Source organism: Lissotriton helveticus, chromosome 7 (genome assembly GCF_964261635.1).
Source record: "Lissotriton helveticus chromosome 7, aLisHel1.1, whole genome shotgun sequence".
NCBI classification, from domain to species: Eukaryota; Metazoa; Chordata; class Amphibia; order Caudata; family Salamandridae; genus Lissotriton; species Lissotriton helveticus.
In genome coordinates, this window is record NC_136068.1 from 526,711,561 (window position 1) to 526,728,223 (window position 16,663).

At 45.7% G+C, this 16,663-nt stretch overlaps 1 protein-coding gene across 1 annotated transcript in view; it reads right to left on the bottom strand.

Moving 5' to 3' along the window:
* LOC144769144 (serine protease 33-like) overlaps window positions 1-7,668 on the bottom strand; it is a 441,545-nt gene extending 433,877 nt beyond the window's left edge. The window contains exon 1 of the mRNA XM_078653152.1: window positions 7,203-7,668. Within this exon, the coding sequence (XP_078509278.1) occupies window positions 7,203-7,251 (49 nt within the window). The 5' untranslated portion in view covers window positions 7,252-7,668. The remainder of the gene's footprint in view (window positions 1-7,202) is intronic.
* Window positions 7,669-16,663: the final 8,995 nt, after the last annotated feature.

Sequence of the window (16,663 nt, forward strand, 5' to 3'; positions counted from 1 at the left end):
GCCACAGAACGTGTCTGCTTCTGCTTTTTTTGCTTTATTTTTAGGGATTTTTTTCACCATTTTTTCAGAGGCTATGTGTGACTTTATTTTTTTGCTCTCTGCTTCGCCAGCACTGACAGCATATTTGCAAAAAAAGGTACACATTTACCTGCTGGTGTCCGTGGCATTACTGCATCATCCATGACCTCCCAGAGTCCCGGTCCGCGCTCAGTGGCTCCCTCCCCTGCCCCATCCACAGTCCTCTCAGAGGCCCGAGCCCCCAGGCTACTGACCTCCAATCCGATAATCAGCAGTGCAGCTGCCTCGTTGTCTCCTCTGTTGGACTGTAAATGAGTCTAGCCGACTCCTAGCATTCTGCGAGTTAAGCTAGCATTTGCGGCACCATTTTATCTTTGGCCGCTGTATTGTACTATGATCGAAAATTAGCTCCCGTTTCATTAACTGTCTGCTCAGCGAAAAGCTGCTGCCCAATTTCGTCTTCTTATTGTAGTCAAGGTTGAATCCTAATGCACTAATGAATAGCTTATTCTGTCTTTGCATTCCTTTCCTCGCTCGTATCCCTGCTCCCACACTAGAGAGCGTTGAGTTTGAACAAGACAACCTTGAAAATGTAAAAACATCTTCCCTTCTGCTGGTGGTAGCTCATCCTACGGTGCCTCCTTTGCTCATCAGTGCCCGAGCTGGAAAATTCCAGTCTTGGCGGGTCTTTGGGGGTGTTGGAAATGCATACTATGTTTTACCAAGTGTTCTGAAGTCAGTCCCCTCGGTAGCATCTAAGGAGGCTAGTCTGACTAGACTCCGCTTGAGCACACTTACTAATAAATAATGTAGTTTGTATTCTCTACTTTTCACGGACTTCATTTCTTGTGGAAGAATGAGAGGTGGCCGTGAGTGACCCAGGTGGCCCAATTCGGGTCACTTCCTTCACCTCCTTGCTGCCCACTAGCCCATTATGTCACCACTTTGACAGAACCCTGCCATTTTCAATCAGCCCTGGCGTCGTTGTTGGTGCCGCCTGGTGGTTCAAAGAGGAGGGGGCTGTGGCCCAAGAGCACCAGCAGGTGGCAGAGTAACAGGGCTTGGCTAACCCACATACACCCTTGCTTCAGCAACCGCTTCCTCTCTTCGGCTCTCACTTTATTTTATGGGCGAGGGCTTCATAAAAACAGTGTCCACTGACCACTTCTCCTGCTCTTCCTCTAGCAGATACCCCCTCCTCTTTCGGTCTCTGTTTCACTCCTCACTTGCTGAAAACTGGGACTTCAAAAAAATGCTCTTACCCTCTCGTTCCACTCCTTTCCTTCCCTTCATTCCTTCCCCAGTGAAATGGATTCAAAAAAAGAAATTAACACTTTTGCTCGAAATGTCCTCTTTATGGCATTTTTCTATTACAAAGTGTAGCCTCGGGACAGAGAGAAACAAAGTTTAAAAATACGAAAAATAACTAAATAAAGCAAGACAGAGTGGTTGCAAATTGACCAGATTGGTTTTGTTTAAACCCAAACACATTAGCGCCACTTTACAGAATTTGCCAGTGAAGCGCTACTTTTGTTTTTTCGCCTTTCTGTGAACAACATTGTTTTCCCCTGGTGGGATTGTGCACCATTCCTGGTGGTCCTGCAATACCTGGTTGATGTATGGAGTAGAAAATGTTTAATGTGATCTTTTTAAGCTGTTTTCCCTATTTTAGTTTATAAAGTATGTACCGCAGCTCTGTGTTCAGGGATGTGGTCTTTTTAAAACCATACTGCTTACGTTTTGTAAGGATATAAGCAATAAAAATTGAAAAGGGTCTCTTCTAGGCCCTGTAATCATGTCCTTAACTTTTCAGGAAAAAATACTCACTGATTTCTGAATAAAGACGAATGCAAAAGTGTTACGGTAACTATGTTGTTCCTGCTTACATTGCACATGCTTTACCTAATCTCGCATTCCCTATGAGTGTTTGCTTTTTCCAGGAAATAACTTCTTTTTCAGGCAGCATTTTACTATTTTCTAGTGCATAATTTGAATAGAGTGACATCCAGGTGTTCATAGCAGTGCACAGTTTGGTTGCAGCTAAAGGCAGTGTCAGTTTCTCTCAGTGAGGCAGTATTGTAATCAGTGGGGGAGAGGGTGAGGCACCAACTCAGCATCAGCGCAGCACCAGTCAGCGTCTCTCAGCACCACTTTTACATCACTCATCAGCACCTGAGCTCCACCACAGCATTACTCAGCCCCAGCACCAGTGCAGTACCACCTCCGCACATGCTCAAGACCACCTCACTATCAGCACTCTTTATGGTTGTTTCGGCTAATAACAAAAAAAGCTATAAACATGCAGGAATGAACAGGGCAGGAATTTGCCAGCATTGCAAGAACTACAAAACTAGAAGACATTTTTTATGTTGATTTTTTTTTTTAATAGGGTTGTTCAGTTCTACATAATATCTTTGCTCTATATAAAATTACAAAAAATCTTACAATGCTTTTTTTATTGCATCTTATCAACATGCTGTACAGCAACCACACTGCTCTACACCATAGCTCAGAGTTCTTCAAACTGTGGGGCGGGCCCCCCTAGGGGGGCGCGACACCATCCTTGGGGGGGCGCTCACTCCTCTCTAATTTCACACCTACTCTCTAATTTCACCTTTGTTCCCTGTGGCAAGTCGAGGGAGGGAGGAGGGAGGGGAAATCGACGAGGCACGAAGTGCCCATGCTTTTATTATGTTTACCCTCCCAGGAGGGGGTTAATTCATTCAGCTTCAGCAAGGAGGCAGGAAGTCCCCTCTGCTAAACCGAAAACTGCCTTTCGAGGACATTTAATTTAGGAAAAGAGGTCTGTGATGGTTTCTGATGATATTCACAGAAGCCATGGTGACGTGGGAGCCGCTGCTTTAGGTGACTGAGCCCAAATGCAATTTATGGTTCGTGAAAAAAATGGGAACAGCGCCAATTGCAAACAGGAAGCATTTAAAGTTGACACGGAGCCCGGCCCCCCTTTGAAATGAAGTGAATCCATACCAAGAGCACAAAATCGTAAAGAACAAAATCATCCAGAAATTGGGCAAAGTCACAACATTCAGACCATGAAACAGGACATATTGTTGCAGCCTCATTTTGACACATTTAAAGCAATTGATTTGTGGTGCTTGCCAATGGTCCCTTAACCCACATTCCTGATTGTCTGTCCCCAGAGGTGAAATACAGAAGCCTCATTAACATACAAATAGTTTTTTAAAGACCTGTGAAGTGCTTGGGTGCGGGGTGTGTGTGTGTGTGCCCTGAAGCTGTCTCAGCCCGGGCACAGACAGGCAGGATGAGATGAAGCGGGTGATAGAGGGAGGGAGACAGAGGGAAGAAGGAACAAGCATTTGCAATGCAAAGTTTGAAGTTGTTGGTATTTTAAATGGCATTGTTTTTTATCTATTTGTTTTTAAAAGCGTCCGTGGTGCAATATTTATTATAGTTTCATGTAGCACTATGTTCTAACGTTGCATTAGGGGCGAATTAACACATTCCGTGCTGCTCGACTCCCGCACAATAGGAGCATCAGCTGAGAGGCCACTATTTGAATGGGCACAATAACAAAGCTGTATTTAACTGCCTTGAGGACACCTCTATTTGGAGGGTTGCGGCTAAGTACTGTAACAATTCCCGCATCTCCATGATAGTCATTTTCCTGACAGTGGGAGGACGGTGCACAGCCGGCCCTGCTAGGGTTCAAACTCACACTATGCAGCCTGCGAGGACGTTTCTCCAGCAGATGTGTGAACCCGCTCAGTTACCTCCTACCACCATCATGCACTCTGGCAGAAGTTACGAGGAGTCAGCTGGGCTATAGCGCACACGAATCACGATGACCTTGAGGCGCTTTCAGGCAAAGTCCCATCTTAAAAGAGTGAAAAATGCTAAAGCAAGTCTAGGGTCCATGATAGTGCTACAAGGTGTACATCTGACTGTTGAGGCAAGCTAGTCCAGATGCATTAGGGGCGAATTTACACATTCCGTGCTGCTTGACTCCCGCAGAATAGGAGCATCAGCTGAGAGGCCACCATTTGAATGGGCACAATAACAAAGCTGTATTTAACTGCCTTGAGGACACCTCTATTTGGAGGGTTGCAGCTACGTACTGTAACAATTCCCGCATCTCAATGATAGATTTACTTTTTAGTGTACTTTTGATAAATATACAAATATATTTTTAAAAACATTAAGGAAGCTAACAAGAATGCGTTCTTAAATTATAATATTAAAAGTACCTTACCGTATATTTACGTACTAAATATAGCAAGGCTTTCAACTTTCCAATTCACCGAAGTGTCTCCGTTGGAACAAATGTTTGCAAATGCTTGCTTGTGTGTTCTTAAGTAGAGGAGCGGGAAAGGAAGGCAGACAGAGGGAGAGCGAGGGATGGAGGGAAATGGAGGCAACAGAGGGAGAGCGAGGGAGGGAGGGAAAGGGAGGGAGAGCGAGGGAGGGAGGGAAAGGGAGGGAGAGCGAGGGAGGGAGAGGGAGGGAGAGAAAGGGAGGCAGACAGAGGGAGAGCGAGAGCGAGGGAAAGAGGGAAAGGAAGGAGGGAAAGGAAGGCAGACAGAGGGAGCGCGAGGGAAGGAAAGGAGGGAGGGAATGGGAGGCAGACAGAGTGAGAGCGAGGGAGGGCGGGAAAGGGCGAGGGAGAGGGAGGCAGACAGAGGGAGAGAAAGGGAGACAGAGAGGGAGACAGAAAGAGAGACAGAAAGAGGGAGACAGAGAGGGAGGGAGACAGAGAGGGAGGGAGACAGAGAGGGAGGGAGACAGAGAGGGAGGGAGACAGAGAGGGAGGGAGACAGAGAGGGAGGGAGACAGAGAGGGAGGGAGACAGAGAGGGAGGGAGACAGAGAGGGAGGGAGACAGAGAGGGAGGGAGACAGAGAGGGAGGGAGGGAAACAGACAGAGGAGACAGAGGGAGAGGGAGGGAAAGACAGAGGAGACAAAGAGAGGGAGAGGGAGGGAGACAGAAAGGGAGAGAGAGGGAGACAGAGGGAGACAGAAAGGGAGAGAGAGGGAGACAGAAAGGGAGAGAGAGGGAGACAGAAAGGGAGAGAGAGGGAGACAGAAAGGGAGAGAGAGGGAGACAGAAAGGGAGAGAGAGGGAGACAGAGGGAGACAGAAAGGGAGACAGGGAGAGACAGGGAGACAGAGGGAGACAGAGGGAGACAGAAAGGGAGAGAGAGGGAGACAGAGGGAGACAGAAAGGGAGAGAGAGGGAGACAGAGGGAGACAGAAAGGGAGAGAGAGGGAGACAGAAAGGGAGAGAGAGGGAGACAGAAAGGGAGAGAGAGGGAGACAGAAAGGGAGAGAGAGGGAGACAGAAAGGGAGAGAGAGGGAGACAGAAAGGGAGAGAGAGGGAGACAGAGGGAGACAGAAAGGGAGAGAGAGGGAGACAGAATGAGGAGGGTAGGAGAGAGGGGGAGAGACAGAGAGAGTGGGAGTGGGAGTGAGAGTGAGAGTGAGAGTGAGAGTGAGAGTGAGAGTGAGAGTGAGAGTGAGAGTGAGAGTGAGAGTGAGGTGTGTGTATGCCTGGTCTGGTGGCTCAGTGGATGAAGGCGCCTGCTGCAGGGACCTCTGTTCAACCTCAGTTTTTTTTTCTCTAGCCCCGCCCCCTCCCCCACTTACCCTGCCCCCACCGGTGCAGCCCTCGGACACAAACCACACTGTAAATTTGGCCCCCCGAGAGAAAGTTTGTGACTACCCATGGTTTAACACATTTGAAACCCTACTCTGCCCTCAATAACATTCTGAGTTACTTCAAGTGTCTTGGAATGCACCTTGCATTCAGACAACTCGCTTCTCATTCTCAAAAATCCATCCACAGATTGAGCGTCTGTGACGAAAAACCGGCACACCCGTCACATTTATGTTGGTGGTGTTATCAATCAATGTCATGTGTAAAACAAAGCATCCTAGTAAAAACAATTTGCGCACATTTTATCTAGGAAAATGGTGGTTTGAGCTATGTAATAATCTGTCATTTCAGCACACCCACTAACAAACCTGCACTTAACTAAACACTCTTATTATGTTGAACATTATATGTTGGATATGGCCCCCGATTTGGCGCGGCGGTAAATTATGTAGTGCACCAGATTCCAGAAATTTCTGTCAGGTTTTGGGGGGGGGGGGGCAACAGCTGAAAAAAGTGAGCTGGGGGGGCTCAACCTACAAAAGTTTGAAGACCTCTGCCATAGCTTAAAGACATTGGCAAAGCCAAGCTCTGGCTAAACATTTATAAGGTCCCAAAGGCAAGACCTATTGGCTATGCACTGCTTTATCTAGGAAGGAGTGGGTGAGATTTGTCATGCCATCCTCCAACATACAAATGCCACCATATCAATATATCTGCCTTCGCACAACTTCTCAAACACAAAACACAGAAAGATTTGTGAATGGTTGTTATGTGAAGAGGCTGTACAATCTATTATATGTGGGCTTCTAACTTTGAAGCAATGTTGTAAAACGACCTTCTTTTGGCTAGTATCACAGTTGCCAGCTCAAAGGAGTGGCCTTTAAATCCTTGAAATTGATTTGTGTTGCCCTTGCTGCGGTAATTAGACTACGTGAGTTTGAAAAGATTTACCCATATCTGTTGTCATACCGGAATGCTTCCAAATCGCTATGTCCTATCAAGTTAAATATCGACATTCTCATTTTCTGAAATTCTGACAATATGTTTCTGAGAAGTGCCTCGACATCTTTCTCCACGTTTATACTGGGGGTTTCCACTCCGGGACTGACGTCTCGAATGTCTACGCGAGCGACTTCCGCTGTCATCCAGCATTTTTATCTCTCTGGTATGTTGGGACTCCAATGCAGTCACCCACTCGGCAGTAAATCTCGTTTGCGAGCTCATTAAGCGATAAAAGTTTCAACTTGCTCCTGCTTGCACTCCGCTTTCAGCAGGTTGTGGTCTCTGTTCATCCAGTCAATATTTTCTCTGTGCATGCTGGGACTTGTATTTCTGATTTTGTAAGGGATAACCCGGGCAAGTCCCAAACTGCAAAGCACAAAAAACCCACACACAACAAATACGCACAGCTGTACTGACTTGCGGGCTTGTCAAATTTGAGAGCTCCGACCGCATACATCTGCTCAAGTGAACTAAGCACACAAGCTTCGATAGCTGTAAGTGCTTTGGTGACGGAGGGTACAGCCGGCAGCTATGGCCACGGTCTCTTACCTGTGCTCAAGTGAACGACAAGAATGAGCGCCAAGCCAGGTCCGGTCATCTTTTCTTTCAGCCGTCGGCACTCACTGTCTGCCAGTAGATTCGGAGTGAAACCCAAACCACGACGTTTAAAAAAATAAATACAAGACTAAAAGATTTGAAAAGGTGAGCTTCAGTTGGGAAGCGGGGTTTCTCTCCAGCACCCTAAGAAGTCGGCGCTCAGGAGCGAAGGAAGCAGAGAGTGTATTTGAAGTTAGCCTTTCTTCGTTCGGCCTTCAGCCTGCTTGTCCTCTAAAACAAGTGTGTGTCTCTGAACCGGTTTTGATGATACTCCTCAGGTGCGCTTCAGGGCGGGGATACCAGGGACAGGGAGGGATCCAATCACCTGAGTGCAACAGAAACATACCGACAGGCTCACACATACTCCCAGGGGCATGGAAAATAGGTGAGGTGAATGTGCTCCCGGAGGGCGGGGTCACTCAACACAAGAGCTTCTAATGACCCTGTCCCCTGTCCCTTCTCGGCCGCCTTAGGCCGTTAATGGCTGGTTTTGTTTTTAAACCTGCAGAAACAGGCGTTGGCAGCTACTGCTAGGCGGCAGGGGTAGGGTTTCGTGTGTGTGTGGTGAGCAGGGCGTTAGATTTCAAAACCCGGGCCATTGTTTTACACAATAAGAGGGGAGAAATCTCTGTCTTGAAATTTGGGACAAAGAGCCCCGGTGCATTCCTCGTTCACTTTGTATTTCATCTGGGACACCTCTACAAAAGGAAATTGTGTAATGAGTAGGACCATTTTAACAGGCTCCGTTAATTAAATTGTTAATGATTTGTGGTCAAAAGTGTCATGGGTGAAACCCTTAGTTCTACTTTAAGTGTAAATGCCTCTGCTATGATATGTGTATTTGTAAAGTGCACTCTCACCCGCAAGGGTACCCTGAGGCTGAGCAAGTGTGTGTGCCTGGCTCTGCCTTTGGTAGGTTGGTTGATTGAAAAGCCCGGTCTCCAGCTTTTTTGTGTGATACAAGATGAGAGGAGGTGGCTGATGTGGAGTGGGAGGTGTTCCACGCTTTGAGCGATGGTAGAGAAAGGTTCTATGTATGCGTGGGATGTATGCGAGTAGGAGTCCTGCGACGCGGAGGTGTCTGGGTGGTTGGTGAAAGGAGATGCAACTGTTCAGGTAGGTGGGGCCTATGTTGATTAATGTCTTGAATGCGCGTGTATGGAGTTTGAATTGAGCGCGTTAGTGTATTGGTAGCCAGTGGAGTTCCCTGAGGTCAGTGGTCGAAGTGGGGAATAAAAAGTAGGGGAACTGTGGGTGGAGAATCAGGGGGCGGGAATAACCGAAGATTGGATCAGTGGGCGGAGTCAGGGGTGTGGCTAGAAATCGCAAACATACCAATTTTTTGTATGTTTAGCATTTCACTGACCAGTTACAGCTTATAACGTTATTTAATTCAAACAATAGATAAACATGTATATTTGAGGTTTAATTCAGGAAAAAAGCAAATACTCATAGGGAATACAGGTTTTTGTAAAGCTTGCGAAATATAAGCAGGAACAATTGCATGGGCGCAAATACAGGATGGCGAGTGTAAATGTTCAGGACAAGGGGTCAAAATTCAGGACAAAAAATCAGGGCAGGAGGTCAAAATTCAGGACAAAAATTCGGGGCAACAGGTATGCTTTGCAGACACATCAGTGGATGTCATGCAATAGTACATAAATAAATAGGCAAGGAACATAAGTACAAGTCCCTTCTCCTACCCCATCACTGCTCCTTCCCTGCCATTTCTCCTGCCTCGTCACCTCTCCTGCCCGTTCACCGCTCCTGCCCAGTCACTGCTCCTGCCCGTTCACCGCTTCTGCCTTTTCACTGCTCCTGCCAGTTCACTGCTCCTGCTCATGCCCAATTACTGCTCCTGCCCAATCACTGCTCCCGCCCAGTTATTTCTCCTGCCTTGTCACTTCTCCTGCCTCGTCACTTCTCCTGCCCCGTCACTTTTCCTGCCCCGTCACTTTTCCTGCCCTGTCACTTCTCCTGCCCCGTCACTTCTCCTGCCCCGTTACTTCTCATGCCCGTCACTGCTCTTGCCCCGTCACCGCTCCTGCCCCGTCACCTCTCCTGCCCCATCACCTCTCCTGCCCCATCACCTCTCCTGCCCCATCACCTCTCCTGCCCCATCACCTCTCCTGCCCCGTCTACCGCTCCTGCCCCATCTACCGCTCCTCCCCCATTTCCCGCTCCTCCCCCGTCTACCGCTCCTCCCCGTCTACCACTCCTGCCCCGTCCACCGCTCCTACCCATTCACCGCTCCTACCCATTCACCGCTCCTACCCATTCACCGCTCCTGGCCCATCACTTCTCCTGCCCTGTCACTTATCCTGCCCCGTCACTGCTCCTGCCCCATCCACTGCTCCTGCCCCATCCACTGCTCCTGCCCCGTCCACTGCTCTTGCCCCGTCCACTGCTCCTGCCCCGTCCACTGCTCTTGCCCCGTCCACTGCTCTTGCCCCGTCCACTGCTCCTGCCCCATCCACTGCTCCTGCCCCGTTCACTGCTCCTGCCCCATTCACCTCTCCTGCCCCGTTCACTGCTCCTGTCCTTTCACCGCTCCTGCTCGGTTACCGCTCCTGATCATGCCTAATCACTTCTTCTGCCCCATTACTTCTCCTGCCCCATCACCTCTCCTGCCCTGTCACCTCTCCTGCCCAGTCACTTCTCCTGCCCAGTCACTTCTCCTGCCCGGTCACCACTCCTGCCCGGTCACCACTCCTGCCCGGTCACCACTCCTGCCTGGTCACCACTCCTGCCCCGTCACCTCTCCTTTCCGGTCACCTCTCCTTTCCTGTTGCCTCTTCTGCCCCGTCACTGCTCCTGCCCTGTCACCGCTCCTACCCCGTCCACCTGTAGTGTAGTTCCTATATTCCCAATAAACTCTGCGCATTGGAATAATATATACTATAGATTTGACGTAGGACTGAGGTCTACTAGGTCTCTATTGAATATATTAGACTTAATTGTGAGTGCCAGCTAGCTCAGAGTCACTAGAAACTTTCTCGAATGAACAAGAAGGGATTAGTTTCTGACAACCGCATAAACGTGACAACTTTGTTTCCCAAGAATAAGAAATGTATCTCTAGAGTCGCGGAAACAATAGATAGTTCTTTCACTCAGTCAATCGTGCATGCTTCGTTTCACCAGAGGTGCAGAGAAATAGAGAGACGGGTGTTTTCAATCAAAAGGTATTTATTGAACAGTCTTCTGTCTCATGCAGAGGAAATGAACTGCTACAATCGTAATACTGGTTACAAAGTACAACGCGTACAGTACGAAGAGTATTATAAAATAATACTGTAAAGCATGCTATGGTTTCTAAGCCATAAAATATATATAATACATACCTTAATACAGTGGCGGCTGGTGACATTTGAAAGTGGTGAGGCATAAAATGATAATCATACTGCACCGTAGCAAGCGAGCACAGCGAACGAGACCGAACCCCCTACCCCCGAGATAATTTTGAAAAAAGAGTGGACAAATGGTGCATTTTCAAGCAAATTTGAGAAAGCAGGAAGGTTAATTAAGCAACTGTGAAAGTGCAGTTATTACATTAATAAAGAGGTGACATATAACATAGGTAAGCGGCTTATTCAGCTTACGACAGAGCTTCATAACAGACTTTTAAACACAATGCATTGCTGAGTACACTACAGATGTATTTTAAAACCAAACAAATAAACAGGTAAACAGGACGCAATCTAGCAGCATTCAAACAGAGTGTTCACTTTTTGTAAATAAAATCAGCACGTCTGTCTTTAATGGAAACAAACTTCTCAATGACTTGAACATTGAAGTCTGGTATACTTTTAACTAAGTCTCTCTCTATAGAAAGCATCGCTAAGGCATTCAGCCTTTCCTGAATCATGGTGTTTCTCAGGAATGTTTTAATTCTATTCAAAGTGGAAAAGCGCTGTTGTCCTTGGAGTGGTGATGACTATTTTTAGTACAGCCACTGTTTCTGTAAGTGACTTTTCCATGTGTTATGAATTAAAGCAAGCAAAGAAATTGCACCAGTGGCCTGCCGGGATACATGCGTTCTATACAGTACAGTTAATTATATTCTCGAATCCTCTTTGTTGGGCATAGGGTAAGCATCCACAGTGGTATTCAGTGCTTGCTCATGGAAGGAATTATCATATTTTGCAAACAGATCGCTTCGTAGTAATATGGCACTCACCAAATGCGTTGTAAAAGAAAAGCGTTCCTTTGCCTGCATAATTATAGTGTCACATATCTCTTTGGAAATTCGGACCAGACTGCAGATGTTTTTTCTGCGGTTAGAGAAACTAGAATCATTTGGCAGTCTGCTGTCTAAATTATCAACCCCTTCTCTGACTTTGTTCATGCTGGTGACAAAGTCAGTGGTATCTGTTTCCACATAGACAGTATCTACTTCACGTTTTTGTAACTTTTCATACAGTGCGTCAACACGAGGCATTATTCCATGAAACAAAAACAGTAAAAACTGAAACTCCCTGTCTTGCAGTGTTCTAGCAAAGCCACGGGCCTCATTCCGGCTGTTGTAGTCAAACTCTCCATTGGCTTCTATGGTGTCGAAACATTTCTCAAGGTCAACCCTATATTGGTATATTAGGCTGATTGTACGAATGTGAAAATTCCAACGAGTTGGGCCTCCCTTTGGAATCCTTCTGTTAACAATGGTATGAAGTACCTCCGTTCTTTTGGGGGCGCGTGAGAAGAATGCTGCCATTCCTCCTACATCCATGAAGAATATCTGTGCCGCAGAGATCTTTCCTACTGCTTGTTGCATAATCAGATTTAGTTGGTGGGCAAAAGAGTGCACGTAATCGGCATTAGGGTACACATCTCTAATTTTTTTTTGTACTCCACCGGAGGTTCCACTCATTACTCCAGCACCATCGTAGCTTATTTGTGCATTCAGTTTTTGTTTTTGAGGATGCTCTGGAAAAATCAAGTTTAGTTTATGTAGAATAGCTGAAGAAATGCTTTCTGCACTAGAGTCTCTTAAATGGGTGAAACCATAGAACCTTGCCACAACTTTGCTGTCACTGTCAAGGTACCGAAAGACTAATACTGTCTGTGTTTCAGTGGCCACATCAGTGGTGTCATCAGCCTGAATAGCCACAAAGTCTGTATGTTTCAACTCTTGTACAATATTGCTTTTTACAATCTCTAGCATGCACTCAAGCAGTTCATTTTGTATTATTTTAGAGGTGCCCTTTGAAGACGGTAGCACTTGATTGATGTGCTTCAATTTCATGGTCAATGCTTGCTATCAAGTCCACAAGACCTCTGAATATCCCAGGATTTGCAGAACCTTCCGATTCATCATGCCCTCGTAAAGCCAGTTCAAAAGCACAACAGAAACGAATGCAATCAATGATTTTTGATAGTATGTGTATATTCCTATCAACTGCTTCATTGTGTTTCTTTATTGTTTTGCGGTAGGCGTCGCTTATGTGGTCTTCAATCGGTGTATCTCCCAACATTCCCAGTCTTGTCAGGTTTTCCATATGTATTTTCGTGTGTGCACGCTTCTTTACTTTATCTGACAAATGCTTCAAGTCTTTTACTCCTTTTTTGGTCCAAGGAGTTTCACCACCAAACAGCAGGCAGGGGAAGCAGAACAGAGTAATTTTTGAAGGACATCCTGTAAGCCAATCAACTTTTGTGTACCAGGTGTTTGAGAAAGAACGTGTGTAAATCTTCCCTCTGTCTAGGGAACTTTGTTGTAGGTTTAGGTCTGGCCGGTGAGGTCCTAATTGGTTTACAATTAGTTTCTCTTCACGTTTCAGTCCAAGGAACGGCTTTGCAAGTAGTTGCTCTACTGTATTCATGGTGTTACCAATGTTAATGTTACCTGTCAATAATCAAAGTACAACGTATGAGGTTTGGTGCATGTATTTAGACGCCACGCACCATGTACACAACTTACATAGCCTTTGACTATTAGAATGTAAAATATAACAGCAGCTTCCTTACCTTAAACACTGGGGTTGTAGCAGAAAAGGAGGTTGGGCCTCTTCTTCTTTGCCTTATTCACCCAAAAATTAGTTTGGCAGCCTGAGGCTTTACCAGATGCTGAAAAGCAAATACAACAAAATGTAGTTGTGTCTACCAAACACACAGACTGTTAATTGTAAAGAACCCCAGGCCTCGGATCATACATAAAATAGATTCATCCTGTGACTTCAGAGTCAAGTTGTGCAGACGTTTCTACCCACCACCATTGCACATTGTCTTATTTGTTAAGGTATGAGTAGAATGAATGTAAGATCTTAGTGAGTCTTGTAATTGGAATGTAAGAAATCTGCTTCAGAATCGATCCAGGATAAAGATTCCCAAAAATATGCTATTGAGGGTGTAATCTATCCTTTATTGTAATGCCCATTTATTTTAAATAAAGCAATTGTTTTCTTTTTAAATGCAGCCCATTTTCCTTAAAGAGAAATGGAATGCGTCCAAAAATGAAAATGAAGAAGGATATAGGTACTCCCTTGCCAAATCTCCAATTGCCGTACATTATCATAATATGCAAACTTCCCTGAGCAGTTGCATGCGTGAAAATTGTTTGTGAGGTATACCCTTGCAAACAAATGACATGCAATAAACCAGCTCAATGCATTTTGTATTCAATTTCTAAAGTCGTGGAGTGAACACTGCTAGCGAAGCCATTGTCGACTAATTGCCCTCACTGATGTGTTTCAAGGCCTACAGGTTTCTAAGTGCGCGCGCCTGCAGTCTATACAGGATCTGGATGGCCTTGCATTGAGTGAAAGAAACAAACAACTCTGACCTTTGAAAAACCCAGGAGTTAAGGAATCATTGAACCTGCCATGCAATGATGCGCAGTTTAGAGCAGTATTATTGTGCGTAGGCATCAGGAAAGGATATGTGATAGCGGAGGCCAGGGCCGGTCCTAGGATATGTGGGGCCCCGGGCAGAATAGGAACATGTGAGGCCCCTAAGCAGAGACTACACGGAATCGGATCCGGCCGGCTAAAGAAAGTTTTTTTTTTTTTTTTTTAAATAATTAAAATTAAACCAAACTGCACACCCTCAAATGGGTTTTGTCAATGGTTGTTAGCTGTTTAAGCTAAATGAGCAACAACAATAAATTATTTTCCTTTCACCTTGTTGCGTTGACCAATAAGTAGCTCTTTCACACACATTTGCATAAAATCACAACTGGAATGCAGGACCATTGCTCTTTGTGCTCTGCAGAGAGGCCATATTTTGAATGATCATGTAATCTGAACACCTTTTTGACCCACAGACAGGCATAATGTGAAAGTTGTACTGCCTTCATCCTCAACTCCGAAGTGCTCAACTGTAGCCTGTTATAAACACCTGGAGGCGACGGTACAAAGGGAGCATCACCTAAGAGTAATATGCTGTGAAATGAAATACAGAAACACACATGCTGAAAATTGCTAGAACTCTTGAGGAAAGCAAGATTAATTAAAGCATGTGAAATATAAACAGGAACAAAATCACTGCATTGTTTTACCCTAACATCAGGACCACTGGAATTATGTGGCAGGGTGAGTAAATTACGCGGCTTGAAAATGCAAATTAGGCGGCATAATCCGGCACATTTTGAAATAGTATTACTTCATTTTTTTGCCATTTTTAAACTTGGTAACACGGTTTGGGAACTAGTTGCACCCCATTAGTACCAATTTAACACCCAAATTTAGCCGTGAGAAATAGGAAGTTAACTATTCCAGCTTTTCAAAGGGCCTTCCCACATGCGCAAGACGTGTTGCTGCGTTTTTAGTAACTTTTGAACTGTTTGAGATAGAAAGCAATTTTGTTGTTAAAATCTGTAGATTATGCAGCAGATGATCGATTATGTGGCGAATGCGTCAAATGCATAATTGTGCAGAAATCGCTGCACAATCACATTATTCCAGTGGCCCTGCCTAATATGCAGCATCAGACTGGGAAAGAAAATAGGACCCAGTACCAAAATAAAAGGGGCCCCCATTAGTGAGTTAGTTAGCTAGAAAAGTGTCTCATGTTTGTAAACTAGGGCAGTTTTAAACTTATAAAGCCCTGCTGTATAGGTTCTTTGTAAGGTATGGAAGACTGCACTGATTTTAGTTTTCTGCAGGCAATAAAAGCTTTAATATCATGAAAATCAACAGTAAAAACTGGCTCACCTGACCATAAAGCAGGTCAACAACTAGCGAAAAAAACGGTCAACATACTGACCTGACAGAAGGACTTTAAGTGGGATGAAAAAACTAGGGGGGTCTTCAAAGGGGCATGGCTAATGTAGTTAAGGGAGTGGCTGAAAAACATGTAAGCTATATAAATCTGTACTTAGCATAGTGCGCCGCCCAACTGGTATTTTGCTGCTTCTGTCATTGCCTCCAGATAAATATTAGGAAAAGTAAAATAACACTTATAACATGCCAGTACTATTGGCTTTGTCAGTGATTATCAGTTGCATACGATAAATAAGCAACATCTATGGCTTCCTTGTATATATGATCAAAAATGCTCCAGTTCTGACATGATGAGACTGTGAAAGAACTATAACGAGTGTTGTTGAAGTTGCATTAAAGGCAGCAGAGAGTTGTGCTGCTGCAGAGTTAAGATTTGTGTTTTCACTCTGAGGGTGACTGCAAAAATAGAGAGTGGCCCATCTCAACACCTGCTTTTCTGAACTTTCATTTGTTTTGCAGACACTAGATTAATGTTTTTGCGGGAAACGTTAAGGCCCCTTTTCAATGTCCATATTAATTTAATACCAGGTCTAAGACTCGAGTAACCCAGCAGACTTTAAACTCTGTTCCATCCACTTTTGCATGCTTATACTGCTCCTCTACATGCACCTCTTGTCTCGTTGCCATACTCACACCTATCTGCTCCACCCCCCCCACTTTATTCTGTTTATCTTACCCCTGTTATTCACTCCCTGCTCCCTTTCCACTTGTCCTAGGTGAGGAGTTTCCATTGTGATGCGCCGCCATTCTTTTGCTCTGCGCCCAGCAGGATATTCTGCCTTTCATTCATACAGGGGCAGGGCGCACTTCCAGGCAGGGCCACTTTAATTAACTTTCTAATCACTGTCTTCGACATGCAGATGCAGCCATTAGGCCCACAGAGACAGGACGGCAGGGGAGAGTGATAAAAAAAGAAGAAATGTAATCTCTTAGGGGGCCCCCCTGGGCCTCAGAACTCTGGAGTCCTTAAAGGCGCGAGGCCCCAAGGCTGCCAGCAGGCGCGGGGGCCCTGGGCAGCTGCCCATGCTGCCCATGCCTAGCACCGGCACTGCCGGAGGCTGTGTGTGTGCTCTTCTGGGAAACAGGGAAATAATACCTCCAAAACTCATAATTAGGCCCTCAATGTGTGAGGGTGTGTGATGTTAAACCACTTGCATCACACTGAAAGTGCACATGCTGGGAATGTGGGTGTACTGG